Source organism: Hirundo rustica, chromosome 1 (assembly GCF_015227805.2).
Source record: "Hirundo rustica isolate bHirRus1 chromosome 1, bHirRus1.pri.v3, whole genome shotgun sequence".
In the NCBI taxonomy this organism is placed as follows: Eukaryota; Metazoa; Chordata; class Aves; order Passeriformes; family Hirundinidae; genus Hirundo; species Hirundo rustica.
In genome coordinates this window covers 96,664,335-96,690,996 of record NC_053450.1, presented here as the reverse complement: position 1 = coordinate 96,690,996, position 26,662 = coordinate 96,664,335, and the positions used below count along the sequence as shown (strand labels likewise).

At 42.9% G+C, this 26,662-nt stretch overlaps 3 protein-coding genes across 3 annotated transcripts; all 3 read right to left on the bottom strand.

Annotated features, from left to right (window-relative positions):
• Positions 1-2,945: 2,945 nt before the first annotated feature.
• Positions 2,946-11,790, bottom strand: RBFA (ribosome binding factor A). Its single transcript, XM_040085079.2, has 7 exons — positions 11,652-11,790; positions 10,569-10,611; positions 9,789-9,962; positions 8,405-8,517; positions 6,347-6,431; positions 4,692-4,759; positions 2,946-3,664 (listed from the first exon to the last, which is right to left on the bottom strand). The coding sequence occupies exons 1-7, from the start codon at positions 11,759-11,761 to the stop codon at positions 3,271-3,273; spliced, it is 987 nt and encodes a 328-aa protein (XP_039941013.1). The 5' UTR covers positions 11,762-11,790; the 3' UTR covers positions 2,946-3,270.
• Positions 11,791-12,521: 731 nt separating this feature from the next.
• Positions 12,522-17,777, bottom strand: LOC120755437 (probable 2-ketogluconate reductase). Its single transcript, XM_040070353.1, is given in 8 exon segments — positions 12,522-12,797; positions 13,173-13,269; positions 13,758-13,929; positions 14,910-15,017; positions 15,019-15,092; positions 15,741-16,125; positions 17,166-17,219; positions 17,688-17,777. Coding segments are annotated over 6 exon segments (987 nt in total). The 5' UTR covers positions 16,123-16,125; positions 17,166-17,219; positions 17,688-17,777; the 3' UTR covers positions 12,522-12,643.
• Positions 17,778-21,072: 3,295 nt separating this feature from the next.
• Positions 21,073-26,650, bottom strand: LOC120757416 (probable 2-ketogluconate reductase). The gene is made up of 5 exons (XM_040074734.2): positions 26,236-26,650; positions 24,648-24,819; positions 22,450-22,628; positions 22,145-22,241; positions 21,073-21,446 (listed from the first exon to the last, which is right to left on the bottom strand). The coding sequence occupies exons 1-5, from the start codon at positions 26,615-26,617 to the stop codon at positions 21,290-21,292; spliced, it is 987 nt and encodes a 328-aa protein (XP_039930668.1). The 5' UTR covers positions 26,618-26,650; the 3' UTR covers positions 21,073-21,289.
• Positions 26,651-26,662: the final 12 nt, after the last annotated feature.

Below are 26,662 nucleotides of genomic sequence, written 5' to 3'. Positions count from 1 at the left end.
ATCTCCAAAACTTCTCCGGTCACGGCCATCAGGACATTGTTCTGCCTTTGAGAAACTATTCATCGGACCCCCGGACACGGACATGAATATCTAATGAAGCTACCTCAAGGCATGAGTCTCACGGTCTCAGCCGGTCTCCAGCGAAAGACTGTATAAAAATCCGCAGCTTGGAGACCCAATTTGTGAACAGAGGGAGTAACAGGCTAGCAGAGTTGGTTACCGTGTTCACCCAGTGCTGATATCCCGGGATTCGACGCTGTCCCTTTTAACTGTGGCTACCAGAGACTGTGTTTAAGTCTCACAATAAAATTCTTAATTTTGATTTACTTAATTTGGCTTATCATATTTATTACATAACCATTTATTTCTGAAGCACTTCCTGCTGCTGACTGAGGGACTGATCTCAAAGCCCAGATCTTTGATCTAATTGTCAGAGATGCAGGGGTTTGCCATCCTGTGGAAGCCCAGCTAAACTGGATAAATACAGAATATTTTCAAAAAATACAGTTTCCATGTGCTTTATCCAAACGTGTTCAAGTGATAAAATGCTCTCAAGGTTATCCACAGCTCTCACCCCAATGAAAAGGTACATGCCCCTTTCCTATGAAGTGACAGAGCCAATGCCCAGGCTGGGACACAACTGCGCCTTCCATCCTTTTTTCTAGTGTAGGGCTGGGAAGAAATGTCATCAAAGATATCCTGATCATCTAGTGGTAAGGAAAGGAGGAGGAAGCAACAAGAGCCAAATTAAATCAAATCAAACCAAATTGAATCAAAGAACTGAGTTATAAGGGATGATCATCGAGTCCAACTGCCTGACTACTTCAGGGCTGGCCAAAATAAAAAGCATGGTATTAAGGGCATTGTCCATTGTCTTTTAAACACTGACAGGGTTGGGAAATCGACCACCCCTCTTGGGAGCCTGTTCCAGGGTTTGATCACCCGCTGGGTAAAGAAATACTTCCTCATGTCAAGTCTGAACCTCTTCTGAAGGCACACCTTTGAGCCATCCCCATATGACCTGGCACATGGTCCCAGGGAAGAGGGACCTTTTCTCCTCCCTCGCCTCAGACAGCTGTAGAGACCAGTGAGGTTGCCCCTCAGTCTTCTCTCTAAACAAGAAAAGCCCAGTCCTGAGCTGATCCTCACAGGATACCCTGCCAGCCCCTTCCACATCTTTGGTGCCTTCCTCTGGATGCATTCATGGACCTTCACACCCTTTTGAAATTGTGGGGCCCAGAAGCATACACAAAACTCTGGGTGAGGCCACACCAAGTACAGCAGGATAGTCCCTTCTTTGGAGTGGCTGGTGAAGCTATGTTTGATCCACCCCAGGATATGGTTTGCCCCCTGGGCTGCCTGGGCACCCAGTGCTGACTCCTGATGAGCCAGCCAGCACCCACAGACCTCTTCTGCAGAGCTGCTCTCCAACCACTCCTCATCCAAATTAGACTTGTGCCTGCCATTACTCTTTCCTAGGTGCAGAATCTGGCATTTATCCTTGATCAATTTCATGTCATTGATGTTTGCCCAAATGCTCCAGGCTACCCAGATCCCTCTGCAAGGCCTCCTGTTCCTTGGGAGTGCCAGCAGCGCTTCCCAATTTGGAATCATCAGCAAATTTGCTCCTGGTGCATTCAACTCCTGCATCCAGATCACCAAGAGATATACTGAACAGAACTAGCCCTAGGATTGATCCCTGAGGAACACTGCTGGTGGCCAGTTACCATCCAGATGTGGCCCTGTTCACCGCAACACTTGAGCTCTGCCCTTCACCCAGCACACCACGAACCCACTCATCCCACAGCCAGAAAATTTCTCCCAAAGGATGCTGTGAGGTACAGTACCTAAAGCCTTACAAAAACTCAGAAAAACTACATCCACCACATTCCTTTCATCTGCTGGGCAGGTGAGCTTATTACAGGATACCATGGGATTTAAACGACACTTTTCTTTTTTCTTTTTTTTTTTTTTTTAATGCATCTGCATTGACTAAGACTGATGATTGCAGTGTTCTTTAAGTGTAGTGATGGGGCAAATCCTAAGTTTTAAATGAAAGAAGAGTAGATTTATATTAGATAATGTGGAAGAAATTGTTCTGTCAGGGTGGTGAGGCGCTGGTACAGGTTGTCCATAGAAGCTTGTCCAGGATGTCCTATCCCTGGAAGTGTTCAAGGTCAGGTTGGAAGGGGCTCTGAGCAACCTGGTCCAGTGAAAGGTTTCCCTGCCCATGGCAAGGGGCTTGGGTCTAGATGATCTTTAAGGTCTCTTTGAACCCAAACCATTCTGTGATTCTGCTATAGTGTAGGGCAAACTCCCCTGTGTTGACTTCCTTTACCTCCCCATTAACTACTGGAATTAAATTTTCTGTATTTCTGGTAGAATTCTCCTTTACTACTGTTCATTGTAATTTCTTCGAAGCTTGCAGCCTTCTGACTTTATACACTCATGCTATTATTTTTTATGTGCTTTGAGTAAGAAAGCTTTATTCTCACTTTTTGTATGATTCCCTATTAATTTTCAAATCTCAGTTTCTGGGATATTCCTCCCTGCTGCTCTTTCTCTGCTTTTCAAGCTGTTAATACATTTTCTAAGTCACCCTCAAAGTTTTGCCTGATTTTACCCAACGGATGAGCACTTCTCCGTATTTTTCTGATTGCAGTTCCCCCTGCACAACTATAATTTTTTTTTTCTTTCAGGGTTGTAACTTCATGGACCATCATTTCAATGAGTTTCAGCTTCTTGTAGAAAGTGTTCCCCCATTAGACTGGTCTTCTAGAGAAGACCCTGTCCTTGTCTCTGTATGATGAAGCTGAACACCACCGTCATTATTTTGCTTCCCTCTTCCTTCCTGATATCAGAATAACAGGCCCCATCACTTAGTGGTAACTTTTATACAGGTCACTAAAAAAATTGTAATAATAATTAAAAGAAGTATCGCAATATAGAGACCATAATTTTATTGGAAATAATCAACACAACTGCAAGACGTTTTAACTCAGGGCTGCAATAGGTATATATTATCGTTACAAAACTGCTCTCTGGTTGAAAGTTCCTCAACTGCAGCAGCTTGAAAGCTGCTTAACAGAATGTCACTAATGGAAGTTTTTCTTACATACTTTGTGCTAGCAAATGTGCTCATGTGGCAAATCGATTAGTTTGAATCAGAAAGTGGTAAACGTACAAATTGATCTTTCAATAGCTACGGCTACTGTGTCTTTTTTTCTTGTTATTGGCAGCCTTCATTTTGAAGGGAGTGGCTTTTTCACTTCATATCAGTTTACCAGTGGACTGATTTAATGTTTTGTCATCATCCACCTCCAATTCATTCACCTCTTCCTGTAATTCATCCTGCAGCTCATAGTCTGAGGCTGATTCGGTGTTATCATCCCAGTAATCAGCTTCATATTTGCCCAGTAAGTGTTTCTGTGGTGTAACATCACCATCGTCAGGAGGATCCCTTGCTTTTTTCTTTTTCATTTTCTTTTGAATCTTAGAAAGCTGCTGCTGCTGCTTCTCTGTCCAGGCAATGTTTTCTATATGTCTTGACACTTTCATTTTTTTATAGTCCATTATCTGTTTATTCAGCAGTTCATGATCAATACCAAACAGATTAGACCGCACGGGTGAATCTGAAGATTGAGTCGTTGAAGGGAAGAGCTTACTGTGGGAAAGAAAACAAGTATTGGCTTGGCTTTTTTCCCAACATATACTTCTATTTTTGACAACTTCAGTAACACAGAAATAAACTTTATTAACGCCCTGTGTTCCCTATGTTATGAAGGAAGAGATACCACCTTATCACGTGTCCAAGTGCAGTCTGTATCAACAGATTTAATGGGAGAAAGCCAATAAAGAAACAACATGCCAGATGAAACTGCTTGTCTCTGGGAAAAAGTGTACATAAGTGAGCACTGGACCTGGGAGCCCAAGGAACCCAAGACTTCTCCCAGCTCTTCCAAGAAGTGAGAAGCAACAGCCTGTGCCCAAAACACATTAGAGTGATATAACACATTATGCTGGACTTTACTATTTCCCCAGGACACAGAGGAAGGTGTTCGGTGCCCTTTGCGAAATATGGCACAGGAATGACTTCCCAAAGGAAACTATTTCTGATTTGCACCTGATGGACCATCCTGTGAGATGCTGAAGGACAGAAGGCATTTCTACCAACAGACTGCAGCACACAGGTACAAATGCTTTTGGCTTTGAGAGCATCCAATCCATAGAACCACTATTTCAATAGGTTGTTCATCCCTATCTCTCAATGGTCAAAAATCCCTCACAGAAGAATGTTAAATTAGTTTAGGGAGATTTGTCAGCAAACTTGCAAGCCATGTATAATAGACCAAACATATATCAGAAAAAAGTGGACAAGCAGAGCAGTACTGGTAAATGCCATTTTCATCTTCATGAGACAATTACCAGCAAGAAACAAATATTACTGCTGTAGAGCATTTTTAAAATTTTTATTATCATCAACACATCAAGTGTTGAAATCCTAGAAATTCTATATATATTTTCCTCATAAAAACTCAGATATTAATACCAGAACAAGTATTAGGTCTGTGAGAAGCAATGTACATATCTAATTAAAATATACTTTCTCCTACATCAAGTAATACCCAATTTAAGTTGGCCAGCAGAGATGAAAACAGACACTCATACAATTCTGAACCAAAAAGACACACCTTGAATCATTTTGAGATGTTTCTTTTTCTGGAGGTCCAAAATCAGCATCTGCCAATAAGTCCTCAACCTGTAAACACACGAGGGCAACACGTTATGGGTCCTGTTTAAATCTACTTTGCTCCCATCTATACAAGAAACAGACAAGTATCAAACAGCAAATATGTTCTTTTCTATGTTTGGAATATTTAGCAAAACCACTTCAAAACAGTGTTTTTCTTCTTTTACATGGAACTGCTCATACTTCTTGCCTGGGATGTTTTTGTCAAATAGTGAAATCAGAGATTCCTATGAAGTTTTTTGCCTTATGTGCATTAAGAACCCTTGGTTAAGGGATTGTCTGACGTACATATTTTTTTGTTTATTTGTTCTTACCTTGGTCTTGCAATTCCTATTTCATAACATCCTTACACTGAGATTTTTTCACCTCTTCTCCCTGTCTGCAAGTTTGCATTTCTCTTATGCGCAACTATGGAGCTCCCAAATCCTTTTTAACATGGCATCTAACCAGTAAATGCTACAAATCTATTATATGCAGTGCTTACAGACTACACATAATTCTGAAAATTTTCTCTTGTTTCAAATTTCATTTCAGCTTTTCTTTACATTCATTCCCTTCTAATCCATTGTGTTATTCTAGGAGTTTAATTGGATGTTTTCTCCCTTACTTACAATACTTAAAACCCAAGACTGACATAAAATATGACCTGCAAAGTGGGGGAAAATGATCCATCTATCTGTTCCGCAGTGTCATTCCCTGACAGAAGTGATATAAAGAGGGTTTTTACTTGTCTTCTGTGAAATTCAGAATTTTTCTGTCACAGAAAGTTCAAGCAGTTAATTGCATTTCCAGAGAATCTGAAATTCTTCTCAACCCTTCTAGCTCTGCTCATGCACACTGTAGGAGCCCATAAGGGTCTAACAGTAATTGGCTGTAACAGTAACACTATTATAAATAATAAGGCACTTCAGGGCACACAAACATGAACCTGTTCTTTTCAACTCTGCTCACATCAACAGCTTGAGGAGACATTTCTCATCAAATTCTACTCATTGGTATCATCTTTCTCTTCGGGAAATCTCACTATTTTAGGGACTTCACAGTCCCAATGACAGCAAACCTCAGTATCCTAGTAATATGTCAACTAGTTAAAACTATCAACACCTTGACAGGAAACATGAAATAGTAAAGACAGCTTTAAAAGTTAGGGAAAAAAATGTAGTATGCATAAGCCTGAATCCCCTATGCAAAGATCTGCACTTTCCTACAAACATTTTAACAATTCAGAGATGGAAAAGGATATGGGGGAAAAAAAAAATCACTGGTTATTCAATTGAATCTAAAAGGCACATAACGTTTAAAATGTGGAAAACGGCTCCTCCAACCTCATTTCTACAGTCATATATACCAGGCAATCCTATATTATTCCTTAAAATGGTAATTTAATTTTTTAAAAAAATTTCACTGGCTAAATGATACTGCCTACAATTATTCTACATATTATATAGGCATCAATCTTACTCAAGATTATTTGATAAAATGATCTCTGCAACTATAGAGAAAGATTGATTTTTAATGTAAATTGGTAGAGCAACTAGATGATCAGCTCCCTCCTAAGTCACTATATTTGTACATTGAGTCAAAGATTAGATTTACCTCTCTTACAGCTGCAGCTTCTTTGTCTTTTATAAATACTACTGGGGGTACGTTTCCTACAATCTGCTGACTCTTCAGAAGATACCTGGCAAAAACACAGCATTCATCAGCAGGAGTAACAGTATAGCATCTCCAGGACAAGTAAAAGGTGTTAAATTAAATCCAGCAGTACTGTACACTTAAAGATATGGCTTACAAAACTTTCAGTCTGATGAGGAGCTATTCAGGTTAATGCTAAGCAATAAATCACTGCAGAACCCCAACTTCAAATGCACAGTATACAAAAAACACTGGCTGCAGGTCCAGCTGAGTATTGATGATACTAGGTTTGTCCGTATCTGTATGCATAGGCTGGCTCAGGTCTTTCCCCACTTCATTTGGTACCCTTATCCCCACATTGTAGGGGTAAGAGTAGTGGGGGATAGAGCCCTCAGAGCAGGGCAAGACAACTTATCCTACAGGCTAGCTGCAGGAAGGACTGATAGGGCTCCCCTTGTCTTCTTCCCAGCCAGCAACTTTCCTTCCTAAAGAGTGGAAGCTGTGGAGTAGAAGAGAGCATTATGCTGGAGCAGGAATTACACATCTGAGGGTAACAGGGGGAAAGGAAATGGCTTTACAACTATGCTTCTATGCCACCTGCCACGAGTGAAATCCTGAACTTCCAACAGACTGGCTGAAGAGCAGAGAAAAGGCCAAGGAAATGGGGGAAGAGACAAAAATCTCAATGATACCATGAAAAATCACTGGACTCTGCGTTGGAAAAATGGGCAAAAGCATCACAATACATGGTAGCATTCTCAGTTTTGGGGGGTTTTGGTATCAGTATTGTGAAGGATTTCTGAAATAACAGTCATCCCTTTTGGAGGCCCAAATCATCCCTAGCAATCAGAACTGTCCAGTGAATCTGCAAGGAGACTCTTGCAGCTGTCAGTCCTTTGTGCAGCATCCTGTTCTGGGCTACTGTCCTGCACAGCCTGTCCAGCCACCACCACCAGGACACTGGAGTGACACCTCACCCACACTCCTCTTGCTTTCTGCTCAGCTCACTCCTGCCCTGGGAATGCACAGAAGCCAAATAAGCCAGCTGTGCTCCAGCAAAAGATCACACAGCTGGTCTGACACAGCCACCCTTCTCTGTGAGGCTCTACTCCAAGTCTAAAAACCAAAAGCATCCCAATAGGTCAGGTCTAGGTTGTCAGAAATACTTAAGAAATGGCTCTGGATTTACGAAGTGGCCTGTTGTTAGGGGTTAGATTTGTTTATTTTTTACTTCTAGAATTTTTCCCCATAAGTTGCTAGGAGACTAACTACTGAGTACTTATGGGTGCTTGACCAAAACAAAGACATGGCCAAAAGTTGGAAGGGGGAAGCTCACGTGAGTTTTTGGGGCAGGTAAAGAACGGGGCTGGAGGCAGCTATGCTCTCTGCATCAGAGGGAGGACAGCCAGGCTGTTTGCTTGCTGCGGGAGGAGTTCACTATCACCACCAAGTCCGGTCCTGGGAAATCTACCACCATCTGCTCCAGTGCCCAGGAATTCTGAGCTCCTCTTCCTACCCTACTGGAGCTGGGCCAGCCCTGCGCGGCCATCGCAGCTTCTTTGGCACTGCTCTTTTTGTTATGCTGCAGCCCCACGTCCCCCTGCCCTGCTGGGACATCCCGCCCTGCCTGCCGGGGACACGCTGCAGTTTCAGGTTAGACCACGGAGCTTGTGATTCATCCACCAGCCCGGGATTTTCCACCGTTCCAGCTCGGTGCTCTGAGAATCCTGCAGAGGCACAGAGATAAAACTGCCCCAGGTTTTGTGAAGAAAAGCCCTCGAGGTTCCTGGTTCTGTTTTGTTGTTAATGCTGTAGTTGTTGTTTGTTTTGCTTTGTTATGCATACTAGTAAAGAACTGTTATTCCTATTCCCGTATCTTTGCCTGAAAGCCCCTAATTTCAAAATTAAAATAATTTGGAGAGAGGGGGTTTACATTTTGCATTCCAAGGGAAGCTCCAGCTTTCCCTGGCAGACACCTGTCTTTCTAAACCAAGACACCTGTCTATCCCACAGCAGTACCGTATACGCGGAGCACTCTTTCGCAGCACACTTTCAACGTAACTTTCCTTCTCCATAGTGGAAGCAGGGTTCCAGTACACACGACATGCTGAAAAGCTGGATGACAGGGACACCTGTAAAAAGGCAAATCTGTCTTTAAAATGACATATATACACACACGCTTCATATACAATGAAGTCTGTGGTGGATTGCAGAAAGCCTACTAGAAAATTTATTTTGATAAACAGAAGTAATGATATCAGACCACAATCCGTTCATGAGTAAATCAGGATTGATCTATGACTAGACATGTCCCAGTGCAGCACAAACACTGCACAGCTATAAAATCCATACTGTATTGGGAAGAAGGCTGTTTCTTTCCCTCTCCCATGTTATACGTTGTTTAATTTACAGCAATGCCTCCCAAAAGCACTGTGTCTTGTCCACACCAGCCAGCATTTTTCCATGCAGACAGGTGATCTGAGACAAGCAATCCTCAATGCCCTTGAGAGACAGAAATACTCTGTGAAGAATATCACATATATAGAACCAAAAGACTCATCTTGCCCATGTAATTTTGAACACCTGTCTGACAACAGAATGAATTCAGCTGGCAAAAACATCTATTTCAATCATGAAAGACAAACCTTTTGTCACAGATGCAGCTATGAGGTACCTTTTTTCCATGCTTCTAATATCAAAGCTAAGTCCACCAAGCTTTTAAGTCAAACACTGGTATAATTTAATCTTTACAGAACAGCAAATGTAGAAGACAAAAACTGCAGACAACAAACAAGAATGTGGAGACTGACTTAGTTCCTGTATCAGAGCTCTAACATCCCTTTCAAATCCACAAATTATGACACCACTAGATGCAATTACGTACAAATTTCAATTCTTTCTCAGATATGACTTGACAATGACATTTTCTTAGGCTTGCCCCTTTTTTTGAACTAATCTCATGCATCACTTAGGTCTTCTGCCAGTAACATTGCTGGTGAGCAACACAAGGAGATGACAACTCTCACAGAGCTGCAAGAACAGACTCTTGGAAAGATACACTTATGTTGGTAAAACCAAGCTCCTCCTTCTGAAAGGGCAAGACAAAGACTTTACGTCTAAGTAACAGAAAAAAAAGTCTTATCAGGAGAATCACCATTTAACTGGTCTGAGTGGCATTTGTACTAGAGTGGCAAAGGTCTCCTAAGCCAGGTACTACAGTGGCAAATCTCTGCTTGTGTGTACTCCAGAGCCTGATCTTGCTGCACTCTGCCACATCAAATGCAATGCAATAAAACTCCTCTTGCACACATCAAAACACCCAGGTGAGCTCCTTTGGCACGTCCATGCTAACCTCACAACGTAATCAGAGTGGCTCAGCACAAGATGTAGCTTTGGCACTTGCCTTGCAGATTTCCAGCTTGAGATCATAAAATTCTTGACTGACTTCGCAGGTAGTTGCCATTTCTAACACAGCTTTATGAATAAGACCATTCAAGACTCTGCAGCGCATGTTATCTTCTTTCTTTGTTTTCGTCAGGTCAGTTTTCATTAAGTCCAACTTGGTTGGTTTATAAAACTTTAAAAAGAAACAAACAACACATTAAGCATTAGTTACACACTTGTATTAGGAAACTATATACAGTCTCATGCACTTTACTAAGTATGCTCTTATTTCATTATTGCAGCTGTGATGGCTTTATATAGGTCCTACATATCAAGTGTTTCAATAAAGAATACTTCTGTTCACAAAATCTTTGACATTCATGCACTACAGTCAAAGTTTCTAAAGTTCTTTTTGTATTTTATAGCAAGTTATAAAGCTCCATAGATCTGTTTTCTCAAATACAGCATGTATTGACTGAAAAGCTTTGCTTGTTTGAAAAAACAAACATTAAAAAAAAATCATTAAATTAAACTCATAGAAGTTTTAATCTGGATCAGTACTCAGGAGTGTGCAAGAGAGCATTGATGCTGGCAAGGATGATAGATAGTACAGAAGAGGAAACAGCCATGGGAAGCCATACGGCAATCCTGTCACAGTCAGACTGGAGCCCTACTGTTCGTTCGCCAAATCCTGCTATTTCTCCATCAGAAAATGCTTCAAAGTTAGAATCCATGGCAGAAACACAAGTCTGTTCCTGCAGGCACAAATAAACACATCACCATAAGAGCTTGCACTCACCATTGGTGATCCCAGGGTAGGGCTGTCATACCAGGACTTCTTTCTTTTGGGAAAAGGAAAGGAAACCAAACTTATCTTTCATCAGTTCAGAGAAATAAAGATTCCCTGTGTAACTAATACTCCACCTGCCTGAAAGCACAACACAACACCCAGGTTTTCATGCAAGTAGCTCTCCTCACAGCTGGGGTGTGGGGAACAATGCTTCCCGTCCACAGCTCAAGCTGCACAGATGGCAAAGGGGTGGAAAAGGACGGCTCTCAGGTTTCTTTAGATTCATAGAATCATTAAGGTTCAAAAACAGGGCTAAGAACATCAAGTCCCACTATTAACCCAGCACTGCCAAGTCCAACACTAAACCATGTCTCTAAAGCACCACTTCTACATGTTTCCTGAGCACTTCCAGGGACAGTGATTACACCACTTTCCTGGGGATCCTGTTCTATTGCTTGACCATTCTTCCCTTTCAGTGTAGAAGTTTCTCACAATATACAATCTAAATGTCCCTTAGTGCAACTTGAGGCCATTTCTTCTCATCCTGTCACTTGTTTCCTGGGAGAAGAGACCGACCCCGACCTGGCTACAACCTTTCATCAGGCAGCTGTAGAAAGTGATAAGGTCCCCCTCCTTTGAGCCTCCTTTGCTCCAGACTGAACACCCCCAGCTCCTTCAGCCGCTCCTCACTGGACTTGTGCTCTGGACCCTTCCCTAGCTTCACTGGACACGCTCCAGCACCTCAACGTCTTTCCTGTACTGAGGGGCCCAGAACTGGACAGAGCACGCGAGACGTGGCCTCACCAAGGCGAGAGCACAGAGGGACGATCAGCGGTGTGGTCCTGCAGGACACTATTGCTGAGAGAGGCCAGGGCCATTGGCCTTCTTGGCCACCTGGGCACACGTTCAGCCGCTGCCGACCAGCTCAGATCGGTGGCTCAAGGTCGGTGTCTCTCTCTCCTTCGCAGTACCGGGGCCGCGGGAGCGCCCGAACCCCACAGCCCCTTACTCCCTTTGCCCCAGCGCCCACAACCCACCCCGGCAGGGCCCCTCACTCCGGGAGGGTTCCGCTCCCGTCGGCCCCACACATACTTATTCTTGCGGAGCATATTCCTCAGCAGGTTCCTGGGGCCGCCCAGGGCTGCGGAGCTGCGCAGGGCCCGGCACCACTGCGGCACCGCGGCCGTGCCGGGCCCCCACATTGCTGCCCTGGCCCACGGCACGGCCCGGCCCGGCCCGGGGAGCTCCCGCCGCAGCTCCGCCTTTGGCTCAGGCTGCGGCTGCGGCTCCCCCTGTCGGCACGGAGGCCCAGGCCGGCGGCTGAGGGCCTCCCGGCCGGTCCCGGGAGGGAAGGAGCGAAGGAGGGAAGGCAGGCGGGCAGGAAGGCAGGAAGGCAAAGAAAGCGAGAAAGCAAGCAAGCAAGCAAGCGAGAAAGCGAGAAAGCGAGAAAGCAAGAGAGAAAGAGAGAAAGAAAGAGAGAGAGAGAGAAAGAAAGAGAGAAAGAAAGAAAGAAAAGAAAAGAAAAGAAAAGAAAAGAAAAGAAAAGAAAAGAAAAGAAAAGAAAAGAAAAGAAAAGAAAAGAAAAGAAAAGAAAGAAAAGAAAAGAAAAGAAAAGAAAAGAAGAAAAGAAAGAAAAGAAAAGAAAAGAAAGAAAAAGAAAAGAACTGAGCCACCCTCAGGCTGGGCAGGGCTCGCTCACGCAGAGCCTGTGTACAGGCTCGGCACTTCGGCTCGGGAGGGACACGCACCCCAGGGTCGGATTGCTGTTGGATCTGGACATGCCAGCTGCATTTGTGGCTGTGCCAGGCTCTAAGACCTTCAATTTGCTGCTGCAGCGCAGACAGCTGTAAGGGGATGCGGGGGAAAGTAAATGACACTGAGGCAAGACGCTGTGCTCTGGAGTTTTCCACTGGAGATCAAGACAAAACACTGCAGTTTTCCACACAGAACCGCTGCCGGATATTTAAATAAATTAAACCTGTGCTTTATATATTTTATCTGCATAACACTGTGGGATAATTACATGAAAGGTGATCAAATTACTGTTTCCACACTGATGGCATTAATTCTAAATGCAAGCTGCTTTAGGGCAACACCTCACGAGGGACGGGAAGACCCGCCAGGCCGGCCTCTATGCTTTCTGCCATTTCCTCCATCATAACCCAGCGCGTCTCCTTGTGGCACTTCCCGACATGAGGAGTTATTATAACATTCTTCAGCTTTAACAAGGGGTGATCCCTGGGAGAGGAAAAGAAATTCTCAGCTAGTCACTCACAGCACATTCATCTGTTATTTCATCAGCTACAGACAGCCAGGGAAATAATAATTAAAAAGAAAACAAAACCTAATTGCATGACTCAAGCATATTCAGAGGAGTTCAAAGTGCTCCCTAGCTTGGTGGAGCTTTAGGCAAGAAATCCTCCAGATGAGTGAGTGTGAATTTTATTTAGTTAGGACAGAAGAATTAGGGACATGGCTCCAGCAGGACTAGTGCACATACCTCATGTACTCCTACAAACAAAATTATGCAACTTCTCACATGCCCACAAAATTTTACTTAGTTTGAACACCATATATACATCCTTTTGCATTTAACTTAAACACATGTCCTACCTTGGCAAAGGTTCAGGATATGTCACATCCAGAGCAGCTGCCTTAATAACTTTGTTTTGAAGGGCTTCCACCAGAGCATCCTGATCCACTGTCAGACCTGGGTCACAGTAAGAAGGATATGTTTATTTTCATGGTCTGTACTATCCTCTCAGCATTCTTTTGGGCACAGTGGTCAGGCAAACAGCAGGACAGACTGTGGTTGCAGTTGCAGCAGCAGAGTGTGGTGGAGTGGGAGGGGGAAGCTTGGGTACATGTATCAGGGAATTAGCAGCATGAAACAGAGCGCCAAGAGTAGGCTATGCTGCCCTAATGTATGTAAGCAACAACACTGCAATTAATAAATAAAAGGCTTAAGTAGGAGATATATAAATACAAATGCGCTTCTAACACTCTAAGCTCGCTAACATCACATAGACCTACTTTCTCATTATTATGGGAACATTTAAATGTTTTACTGAGTTATGACCATGGGTGTCTAAACTAGTAATCAGAAAATTTCAGAGGGGCAGACTCTGTATTAGAGGTTTTCCCAGGACTTGTTATGCCAGCAAACCTTAACGCAGTTTAGTTTATTCTGCACCTTACCTCTGCTGATGTTAATAAGAGTGGTGGTAGGTTTCATCAGCTCCAGCTCCCTCTTCCCAATCAGTTTGTGTGTCTGTGGTGTTAGGCTCACAGCCAGCAACACAAAATCTGACTGCTGGAGCAAATCATCTATCTTCTTACAGTAAACAGCTCCAACAGCGCTTTCTTCTTCCTTTTTTCTGAAGGGAAAATCCCAAAATTAAACTGCATTTGAAATGAACAAGGGAAATATCAAATCACCAGTAGAGAAAATGTTTCTTTATTGTTATCTTTGCTGTGTAGTGCAAAGCAGTTTATCTGAAACTCAGTAAAAACAAAGGTCAAGCTATTTCCCATAATACCAAGTGAACTGCCTCAAATGTGCGGTACTACACTTGTGGGGATGGAAAGTAAAAAATGCATATCACATAAACACACTGAATAAATGATAAACCAAATGCATTTGTGTCACAATTTCTGCTTATAATGGGGATTCTTTTCCTACCCAAAAGCAAGACTGATGTCTTGTGAAAATTAAGTAATTTAGTTAAGTCATGTGAAAATTACTGAGGAAATACACAAGACAGAGCAAGGATTAAATCTTCCCAAGTCTATGTCAGCAACAGCCTGATTGTGCTGTGCATCACTGCTGATTCACTGAAACCACATGCTGCAGGGACCTGCTGGTGCACTTGACCTGTATCAAGACAAGGCTTGCTGGCTCTCATAAAATTCCCACAAAAGAAAAGAATGGAATAGGCCTGATGTGAGCACAGGTGCACAGGGCACATACACTTCATCTAGAAGACAGCAAACAAGCAAGTCTGGCCCTTTATTGTCATGTGACTTTGGAAGGGTGAGATGTCTCTGGCTGAATCCCTGCCTCACCTAAATCACGAGTTAAGCCCTCCCAGTTTTCTCTTTTCCAGTCCATTGCAATGTTACCACCATGGCAGGAAGAACTTGGGAGCCCCATCTAATGAGAAGAACAGTATATCTCTCCCATTCCTTCCTGACTTTCTTTCTGTATAAATTGGGAAATTAATGACCATCTAGGAACAAGTATATGTACTTTTCACTTAATATAAAGAGCACCATAAAAAGTGAAAGCACAGCGAAAAGTACAAATAACACATAAAAGCAGTGACAAATTGTTGTCGTGGAGCTGCAAACAGCTTTACCTCTGAATTTCTGTGTGTGGTACAAAATCTTCATTTCAAAGGCTTTGGCTCTTTCAGCTACTTTGTAACCAATGGTGCCATTCCCACGATCCCCAAGGGTTTGCTCCAGAAACCTCAACCCCCAGCCAGTCAGCAGGGAAATACTCCGTATCGGGGGAGACTGCCATTTCATGGCCTTGGAAGAGCCAAGAGGAATTATGTATGTGAGGGATGTTCCAGCATCTGGTTACTCCCCCACACACACCCTTTTATCGTAGGACAAGGCAGAAGCACAGGAGCAATTTTCTTTGGCAAGAAAGGAGGCAAGGAAATTAAGGCCAAAGCAGCACTAAGGCCATCTGGTTCCCAGCTTCCTTGCTGATACACCAAGGTTGGCAGGGAAAAGAAACACAGAGCGTGGTGGGCAGATTTCTGGACAGCTTGTTTCATAATGACTCAGATACATGTCTCTTGGCAAAGACAGGCTTCAAGCCTCCTTAAAATACATTATTTTAATCCCCTTTTATTATAACTTGAAAAGCAAGAGTGCAATGAATAAGTAGGGCTGATGAAGGGCTGATGAATAATATGAATAATGAAGGGCTGATGGAGAAGAGTCCTGAATTTAGAGCTGTCCAAAGAAGGAACAACTCTACCTTGCCAATATGCTGGTTTGGAAATAGAATACCAGTTATTGTCAACAAGACAGACTTGTCTTAACTTCTTCCTTTCCCCCTATTTCTCATATTTCTAGTTTTAAGCTTACTTTTGCATCAGCACACATTTTCTGCATGTTTTGAAGTCATCTTTTCTATGAAAAGACTAAGACCATTTAATTTATTACCTTCCACAAGTCTCCTGGAAGATGCCAGCAACAAAGCCATCCCCATGTCTGCAGTGTCAGTGGAAACAATAAATGGAGTATTGGACACCTTCACACCATAGCTGGAGAAGAGTTTCAGGTCCAAGTGATCTATTCCCACTCCAGAACTTGCAACTACCTTCAAGTTAGGCAAGCTCTGGAGCAGCTCTTCATTGATAGCTGGTTTGTGATACCACATATAGATAGCTCTGATCTTTTTGCTGAGAAATGTCTTGTTTTCAAGATATTCTTTCATGGTGATGAGATGAAAACGTTTCTTCAGAAATCCAACATGGTCTTCATATACTCCAAGCCTCTCTCCTATACAGTCAACTAGCACGTAAGGCAATTCCTGACCCTCCATGCCCTACAAAAGCAAAAAGAACCAAAGGGACATGTGGCATGGCTCTCTCTCTCTCAGAGCCCATGCTCCATTTTTGCCTCGTCTAGCTTGAGAGAGAAACCAAGCCAGAAGGAATTTCCCCTTCAGTGTCCCAAAAGATCTCAGGGAGGCTGCAAACCTTTTCTTTAGAGACAGCAGGTGTCCGTCGATGGCAAAATGAAGAGTCTGCCCCTTGGTCCAGGGGGGAATCACGACTTTATTCTGGGGTCCTGCCCCCGCAGAGTCCAGAGCTCAGTCCGGTCCCCGTTCCCCTTCCCAGTCCCAAGAGCAAGAGAGATCCCCACGTGGTCCCAGGGCTTTTTCCCAGGGGGGACGGGGCCAGAGGCAGGGACAAGCCACTACCCAGACAAGGTGAGAGTGGAACAGAGTTGGGTTATATTCCAGTGTGGGAGGCTGGGCAGGGGGAAGCAGCAGGGTACAGCAGCATGATACATTTTCCAGGGAAACAGGGTGGTACAGAAGAAACCATTACAAAACCCAATATAAAAATGAAATACAATATAAACCAAATTAATGCACTACAATAGACATGGTCTGAAGTGATCCATTATACCTTTCCTTCTAAAAACCAGGAATTGACTGGCTCAATTACATGCTGTTTTCCCACTTGATGAAGGATTTGGCTAAAGATAGCCACTCCCACATGCAGAAGTCTTTTGAGTTCTCCCTGCGTTATTCAGAAGGATGTTCGATGTGTATATAATCTTGTTAATAAGAAAAGAAAACATTTCTGGCATACCAAGTATGCTAACATTTAAACAAATGAGCAACCAGTTGTTACTCCTGTTCAATGTTCAACATTTAAAGCCAAAGTCTTGATAATTTAAGAATGTGGCCATGTGAGTGGAAAGGTATTTTTTTAATCTGCAAGTTCTACCACTCATGCAATTATATTAAGCAATTATCATTGATGAGATTATCTCGGTAAAAATCTCATTTAATGTAACAGAGCTATAAATTGTCAACTATGAACTTTGGAGTTACCCATGAACATAAGTTTTTACCTTTTTTCTCTTCCGTCTCCTTCAGTGCTTTGCCAGCTCTTCAGTCTGCTGACTCTGCAAAGAGCCAGTGCTGTGATCTCAGGTTAAAGCCGAGATCCCCTCATGCCGCCCCTCAGCCCGAGGCAATGCTCCCGTACCGCTCCCGCACCGCTCCCGCACCGCCGGGCCCGCTCCACCATCTCTCCCCCCACCAGCCGCCCCCCGGAGCGCGGTGTCGCGGGAAGTTCTCCCTGTCCAGGGTGGGCTGAGCGTGCGCCGCTGTCCCGGCGGGCCTAAGGCTGGGACTTAAAATGGGAGGGAGCTGGAGCGGCTCTGTCCAGCCCCGAAGGACGGCTGGGAAAGGGCGAGATCCCTGCCGCTCCCAGCCCGGTCCGGGCGCGCTGGACGGCGGGAGTCCCCGAGCTCCGCACGGCCGGGGCTACCCCCGAAACCGCCGCCCCCGTGGGGCTCGGGGCCCTGTCCCCGCCCGGCACAAGTGGTCCCGGCGCCCTGCGGGGGTCCCGCCGTGCCGCTCGCACTCACCCCGCCGGCCGTGCCCGCCGCCCTGGCCGCTCCAGTGGCGCCGAGGGGGAGGAGCGGGACCGGCCGCCGAGGCGGGCGCTGCCCGGCCGCCCGCACCCTGGGCCGGTGGGGAGGAGAGGTGGTGCCAGGGCACGGGACGGGCATCCCTCACCAATCCCTCGGGGAGCCGAGAGAGAGCAACGGGAGCTCACGAGTGATTGTGTGTTTTTGTAGAAGTGTTTCTGTGCTGTTTGTGATTTCAGTATAGTTGGGATTTTGCATTAACCTCATGCACACTGTGTTTTCCACACTGTCTTTGAAAACCAGACGTGGTCTGGTCTTTCTGCTGGTCATTACACTCTGTGCACATGAATTAATGTAAGATGAAGAGTTGTCTCTGACCGACAGACACCAGCTCTCACTGCACACATGAAGGTCTTTTCCAACCTATGCGATACTAGGAACATCCTCAAGAACTGTCATTGAGAGCTAAGCAGCTGGGACAGGCTCAGGTGCTCAGACACTTGAGATGTTATCCCAGCTACAGGCAGGTGTGCAAATTTCAGCTGAGAATGTGAGAATTTTTCTGACAAAGTTACTTGGTCTGTATCATAGAATCACAGAATGGTTTCGGTTGGAATGGAACCTAAAACCCATCTATTTCCAAACCCTCGGCTACAGGCAGGAACACCTTTCACTAGACCGAGTTGCTCAGAGTCCCATCCAACCTGGTTTTGAACACTGGTAGGGATGGGGCACCCACAGTTTCTCTGCACAACCTCTTCCAGTGCCTTATCATCCTCAAAGAGGACAGTTTCTTCCTAATCTTCTCCATTCTACTACCTAATCTAAACTCCTTCAATTTAAGGCCATTCCCCTTGTCCTATCACTACTTGTGAAGAGTCCGTCTCCAGCTCTCTTGTAGTCCCCCTTTAAGTACTGTAAGTCTGCTATAAGATCTCCTCAGAGCCTTCCCTTCTCCAGGCTGAACAATGCCAATCTCCCATTCTGTCTTCATAGCAAAGGTGCTCCAGTCCTGGGATAACTTGGTGGCCTTTTCTGGGCTCACTTCAATAGGTCCACATTGTTCTTGTGCTGAGGACTCCAGGGCTGGATGCAACACTCCAGGTGGGATCCCACAAGAGGAGAGTAGAGGGGAAGAATCACCTCCCTCTATCTCCATACCCTGTGATGGGGACTGGGAAGTACAACTTCAGTGCTCAGTTCATGAAAGCTGTTAAACTTTAAAGGAAAAATTAATTTACTAGCAATATAGCATTACAGCATGTAAACTGGATTCTTAGTTAAGTTTAATTTTCTTCCTTACAAAACAAAACAAAACAGCAAACATAAAATGATTACACATTACCTCTTTCACATCAAAAATTTCCAAACTGCTTTGGTGGCAAGATGTAATGAGTAAGCTTTTAACTTACTGCTCACCTGAGCTCGAATGACCCTTGTAAAGTCCCTCTCAAAGACACAAGTCTGAGGAAGGAGGCCTACCACATTTTAGTCTTGAAGGTAAAGAAAAACCTTTGGAAGGGCAACACAGTAGTTTTTGTCTTTGTATATCAAATCCATAAATTGAATTAACAAAATGAAGGTGGAATTAGTCAGAGGAGGCAAAAAAATAACAAAGGAATGTTACTCCAAGCAAAAATCCAGGATATACCTATCAAATGTCAAGAAAATTGGGTGTGTTATATGGTTAGATATGGAGAGAATAGGATGTTTTCAAAGCTATTTTGTGCAACTTGGACTTTGGATTTTCAAGCTATAGGTCAGAATTTGATACATCTCTACAGAATATACATCTGTTTAGCATAATATGTGAAAGAAGTTGTCAATTGCAGCAGTGCACTATCATGTTCTAAGCGTATTTAGTTTGAAAACTACCTTACAGAGCTTCATGTAGTGTGTTAAGTTACGTTGTGTGTATATCATTGCTGTGTGCAAGTTTTCTCTTACAGAAAGGGATCTGGTATACCAGCATAGTACAGAGCACTCTGAGTGAGGTCTGTGGGTACACAGAGGAAAGTATTGCATAGTCTGTGGACTTGATCGCCATCATTAAATATTTCCATTGGTATCCATGTAATCCTGCAGGGTAAGGTGATGCCTGCAGTGTTAATAAGGCACTTGCATATCTGTTATTTCTTAGGATTAGGCTTTTGAAGTATTGCATTACCCTAAAAGACTTTTGTACAATTTCCCAGGTGGGTTGTATAGACTAGCTTAAGCATGAACCTGGATAAATACTTACATTTCCTATGTCTGAATTAAGTTTTATAAGGCAGTATTATACGTGAACAGGATTTGTAGGACAAAAAAAAAAAAAAAAGCTGAGGCAGGAAATCTGTGTTCAAGAGTTTGTTGTTTCAGGCAAGGTCAAACGAAGTGATGCATTTGTTTTCAGTGGCTATAAACCATCATAAAGTGTTATCTGGTATCAGCCTGTCTAGTTGCTGTAGGTAAGGCCAGCTTTCCTAGTAGACTTCTGTATCAGCATTTTATTCCACATCTTCTGCTTTTTGCACATCAAAATATTTCAAAAACCCTGAATCAATGGAGTGAACTACAATCTCTTCTCTCATCTAGTCACTGCATTTTTTGATCCATTTTCAGTAATTATGAGATTGAATGTATTGTGTGTAAACCAATTCATCACTCCAGTGACTGACAGGCAGATGTGTTTTCCCCTCTGAAGCACCCCAGTGGCAGGGAGCCGTTCTGAAACTAATCAGCCCAGATTCTTGAAATATCTGCAGATGTAGGAGTAAAACTCCAAGCAAACATGTACAATTATTTAAGTAGAAGTAAAGTGAAGTACTGTATCCGATTTTGTTTGCTTCTTCACCTCTTGAGAAAATTTGCGTGCGCAACAGCCTTGTGTGTTTTTTGCAGTTTTAGGATATTGATCTAAGAAAAGGCATTTTTTCTCTTTTCTGTTTTACTGTATCATAGCCTTGTTTTCCAGCTCTGTAATTTATTGCTTAGCTTTTTATTTTTAAATAAATTTAATTTATTTTTCAAGGTTATACACGTGACAGTGAAAGGTGTACTGGGAACCTGTACCTCAGAGAGCAGGAAGGTCCCTGGGGCACTCTTGAAATTCTTGACAGCCAATTTGCTGTGCCTGAAAAGCTGCAATGTCTTGTTTCCTGGAGCTGCAAGAGTGAGCTATTAAGTGTGATAACACAGATTAAAGTGATGGGAGTAAATGCGTTTTGGCAAGCACCTGGTGACAACCACCTGGTGACAACCACCTACAAGACAATGGCTCTGTAAAGATGTATAAGGTTCCAGGCAAAATCCTGGCTGCACTTAATGACAACTTCGCTATAAATTTTATTGATAAATAATCATACTATTCATAAAGTCACACTACATAATAAAAGGCATAGCACTGCCACTTTGTGTGTTGGTTTGTCTTTTGGACTTGAATTAGACAACAGAAAGTATATAAACACAACTGAGAGGATGGCAAACTGTTTCCTTCCAAACTTTAGTGAGGTGTATGGACATCCTTGTATTTAAAAAGATCTTTAGAGCTGATGTGGAAGGGAAAGATAATAATAAAAAGAGAAAAAAAAAAAAGAATAAAAATATCCTTTCACACATCAGCTAGGGAGCACTTCACTGGGTAGGGGGAGACCACTCAGGGCTGCTAGTATGTTTTCAACTGCTTCCTCTGTTATCATGTAGGTGGCCTTGTCTGTTTTAATGCCGAGGTGAGGTGTTATAATGACGTTCTTTAATTTTAACAATGGATGATCTCTAGAAGAAAAGAAAAAATAGTTAACTATTGTTGTTCATCTAAATAAAAAGGAGTCTAACTTTTGCACTGTATTCAAAGTTAATTTGATACAACTTTACAAGTCCCACTTAGACCCAAAGAATCTGACCACCTTTATTAAAGCAATTTTCGTCAGTAATGGGACATGCAAAGACTTAATGGCAACTCTGTTCTCTAGAAACATACTTCTGCCATGAGGCAGCAATTTAAACTATGTCAGAAGAGGGGATTAAGCCCTCCTGACACATTCACCCTACACAACAGTTTGACCTGTAGTTATTTGCACACAGGCACAACAAGACCAAACTTCCCACAACCCAAAATGCAGCCAGCACTGCATTTTAACTCTAAAAGGCACCATCCTGGTAGAGTGGTCTTTTTAGAGAAGTTAAACAGTCTCTGGGCAATTTGCAAGTGAAGCACTGGCTGCAGCTTCACAGCGTGATTCTAAGGATTGGTATAAACGCCTTCCCTGTCTTCTGATGTTTCCTAGCTCCCAGGCTTCCCTTTGGTCTTTTATCAGCCGCAACATCTGGGCTGCATCCCATTCGTATTCATGGCACTTTTAACCAAAGTCATGCCAGGGGCAGGAGGGCCAGCTTCCTGCCTGCTGCAGGGATTGCCTCTGGCCTCAGCAGGGCTCACCCATCCTTCCCAAGAAATAAACAGAGATGGCAACCTGGGCAGTGGTTCTGGGGAGGTGACATCCAAAGCCGCGGCCCGGATAACACCAGTCTGCAGAGCTGCCACCAATGCCTCTTGGTCAACTACTGCACCTGGTGTGGAATAAGAGTGTCTCTGAGTGCACCCTGCAGGTAAACAGCAGGGAGCAAAGAGAGAAGGGAAGGGGAGAGGGAGGCATTTCTGCCATGCCTCATCATCCTGGGCATGTGCCTCGGCTGTGCTGGATGCAGCACAGTGCTGTGTGGAACACAGCAGGAGCTGGACCACACCGTGAGGCCAGCCAATGGATCTGGATGGTACCTCGGCTGATGTTAATGAGCGTAGCTGTGGGTTTCATCAGCTCCAGCTCTCTTTTCCTGATAAGCTTGTATGTCTGAGGTGTCAGACTCACCACCAGCATCACAAAATCTGCCTGCTGGAGCAAGCTGTCTATCTTTTCGCAATAAGTGGCACCGACAGCTTGCTCCTCTTGCACTTTCCTGTTGGGGAAAAAAACATTTCAGTCATGGAAACATTTTCTTCAATGATATATCACCAGTATCCAAACTAAAGGATCAGATTATCACATCCACGTAGCAAACAGGTGGCAAACATAGGTGAATTTACTCTCAGCTCAGTGTTTAGAACCTTCTGGAAAGCTTCAAGCCCTATAGCACAGGATAGACTGCATGCCTGCCTCTCAACCACTCCAGTGCAAGGTCCCAAGGGCTTCTTATGAAGTCTGCAGATGAACTAAGCTTGAGCACAGAAGTAGATGGCAGCACACAGTCCATTCTCCAGGATCCCCTGTGCACCTCAAAGGATGCAGTCACCGCCCAAAGCAGAGGAGTGGTATTCACCAGAACTCACCCATGCAAGCTCTGGGCATGGCAGCAGTCCTCATCCTGTTTGCACTCCCAGTAAGCCTGTCATTTTTTTTATCAATGAAAAGAGCAAGCCAGCTCTTTGCCAGGCTGCCCAGGACTTTCATAGAATAAAGTGTTCAGTAGAAAAAGCTACCAGAGTAGAGAAATTTTTAGTTTTAACTTTTCACAGTGCAGAAGAATACTTGCCATTTCTCACATTCTTTGTAAATTTAGCCACCTGAACTTTGGGAAATGAAGAAGCAATGACAGGGGGTCATGTGTACAATGTTCTGTTTCTGGCTGCAAGAGAAGGACTTTAAATTATCTCCTCCCTAATCTAGAAATAAAGAGGTCACACTAAAAAAATAACTTCAATGTAACTTTGACCCATGTCTCTCCTAACAAATGCACTGCACTGCTTTTTTTTTCAGGTCAATGACCAGAGAATAAGTGGGAAAAGAACAGACTGGAACTGCAGCCAGTTTTGCAGCATGCAGAATGCAGCTTGATTCAGCACAAAAGCTGGAAGTGTAAATGTACTTTAAATGTACTTTAGGCTTTTAGTTTCTGTTGCACTGTGCATTGGTCATTCATCATAGCACTCTTACATAAATATTTATTATAAGACTGAAAAATATTAAACAGAGGGAGTTAAGGATAATACATTTTAAAAAAAGAAGAAAGGGATTCAGGCCTTTTAATTTTTTTTTTTTTTTTTTTTTTTTTGTGGTTTGTGAAGAAATTCTGAAAGATTTTAAGAAGTACTTTCTTTTAAATGTGAGTTTGCTCAGCTGTTTTTCTGAAGCAACAAAAATGGCAAACATGGCTAAAAATTCCTGGACTCACTCATCCTTGTGAGGTTAGCTAAAGCAGTGACCCTCTTCCTGCAGTCTGCTTATGGGGAAAATTCCTGAAAGCCACATCCTAGCACTGCAGCTTCTCCCTTCAGTCACAGAGGAGTAAAATTCTTTCAGTGTAGGTCATAGTTTATTGTAGTAAATATTTGTTCTGCTCATTATCTGCACCTTGCCTGATTGCAAAGGCCTAGAGTTAGTTGTTCAGGGGGTCTTGCTCACTTTAAATTGAAGAGCTCCTGTGCTGAATGTCTAAAAAGGTCCAGATTCCCAGATACACAGGCTAGGAGGGGCTAGAAATAAAGGGTGAAATCCGGTTAAATACTTGCTAAAATTCATGCTGGCTTGAGAAGAAACACGGTTTTCTACATAGTTTTTTTTTTCTCTCAGTCATATTGTGCCAAGTCTATACTTCCTAGTTTCCAGCCACTGTTTCAAAAATATCCCTCCTGAATTTCAAAATATGGGGAAAAAAAAGAACAACAGAGTTATGTTGTCACTATAATACAATGTGATAAGAATAAAAAAGTGTAAGTTTGATTTCCATTTTTCTGCAGGAAACCTTCTAATATAAAACCTAAATTAAGTTTCCAAGTGTTTAATCACTGAGTAATTCTCTACAGGACTGATTTCAGGAAACCTTTTTTGTTTGTTTGTTTGTTTTGTTTTGTTTTGTTTTGCTTTAATCTTAGCCCTATTCCCTCATTTCTTGCTATATTTTTGACATAATTCCTTGAAAAGAAAATACTGACTAGCTACAAGAGTTTCTGCTGCAATTAGGATCAAGACATATCTTTACCTCTGTGTCCTGTTGTGGTACAAAATGTTCATTTCAAATGCTTTGGCTCTTAGAGCAATCTTATACCCAATGCTGCCCATGCCAATGATTCCCAGAGTAGCTCCAGCAACTTTAACTCCCAGAATATCAGCTTCACAGTACTCCATGCTTGGAGAAATTGAAATGTTATGGACTGCAAGCAAAACACATAAATATGGGAAATGAATGGTGTCCAACACAGAGGAGCAAGACAAGAGAATCTGGACTCATTGTGCTACTACAGCACACTTCTAATGGTTAAAAGCACATCTAACGTATCATCTTTCCCTGATACATGTCTATATGATATTCCAATTTATTCTCACCATAACACAAAAAGCCTTTTGATATAATCTCTCCAAAAAATTTTTTACTGCTTTAGAATCATGAAAATATTGCCATGTTCCTCATCAACAATCAAAATAATTATTGCCAGTAACAATACAGAGTTTGAAGATGTCACATGGAAAACAACACCAAATATTGGGTTTCCTCTTCACATCTGCCACTCTCCTTGGAAAGAAAAGTGTGACTTCTTTAAAAATCACAACTTGGTAATTTCTGTAATTACCTGTTAAACCTGCACAATTCTGTATAGTTCTACATGACATAAAATACAGTTATACACACAGCATCAGCACTGCTAGCAAGGTGACAGCCTTTTGATATTTCAGTCTTCTGATATTGCCAGCTTTTCTAAAACACAAACAGAATATTGTGGAAGGATACAAAAAATTACTCAGGAAAAAACTCAGTCATGTTAGGACAAAACTATTGGAAATGCCATCAGGGACACTTTAGGTAGATGGGAACAAGAAATTAGTTTTTCTTTTAATCCGTCTCCCTTTTGTGAGGTAGAAACAAGAGGGACACAAATCCCCTTTGAGTTTCTATGAATCCTCTGGTACAGATGGCAAGTCAAAGCCAGGTACATATAAAAGGATAAATCTGAAGGATTTTTTCCTGAAGAAGGAAGCATTCTAATCAAGCCAAGGGTAGATCTATTTGGCAAAATAGCAAGAAAAAAATGTTGATGAAACTAGAAAGGATGCTATTAACAAAAACTGGAGTAGGCTACTTTATTACTCTCTAATGCCCCTTAAATGCCCCAATTCTGCACTAATCCATTACAGTCTCCAAGAATATGTCCATGCCTTTATCAGACTTGTGGGTCCCTTCCAACTCAGGATCTTCCATGATTCCATATAACCTTGTTCTGCCCCATTGTTGCATCCCATACTAATTTCTTCTGCCAGCCTGTGACTTCAGTGATCATCTGATCTTTGGCATCCCGCACTTTTGGTCACAGCACTGGTAACGCCATCACATTTTATTTATACCTGGTTGAAATATATGCTATGTATGTCTGTGTATAATATAATAATTTAAGTATACCTATTTTACGTAAGATATATGAAAATACCTATTATTCTGTTTGCCAAGCCAACAAATTTACATTTTCACATTTTGTTAAAACCATGTATACTAGAGGTAACTCTAAGAAAAGTCAAATTAATGGCATGTAAATCTTGTATGATTTTTAGAAGACACAAAAGAATTGAGATGTTACCTTCCACTAGTCTTCTAGCAGACGCTAGCAGCAAAGCCATCCCAGTATCTGCTGTGGTGCTGGAAACAGCACGTGGAGCATTAGCCATCTTCACACCAAAGCGAGCTACAAGCTTCAGATCCAGGTGATCCATCCCCACTCCCGAATTCGCAATCACTTTCAAGTTTGGCAGGCTCTGGAGGAGCTCTTTGTCGATGATTGGTTTGTGCCACCACAAATAGACTGCTTGGACCTTTTTACCTACATCCTTTCTGTTTTCAAGAAATTCCTTCATGGTGATGAGGTGGAAATGTTTCTTCAGGAATGGCACATGGCTATGCAGTATCCCATGTATGCCACCAATTTCATTTACCAAAAGCCAAGGTAGTTCTCGTCCTTCCATGACCTGCACAAAGAAGACACAAAGTGTCAGAAGAAAGACATTATT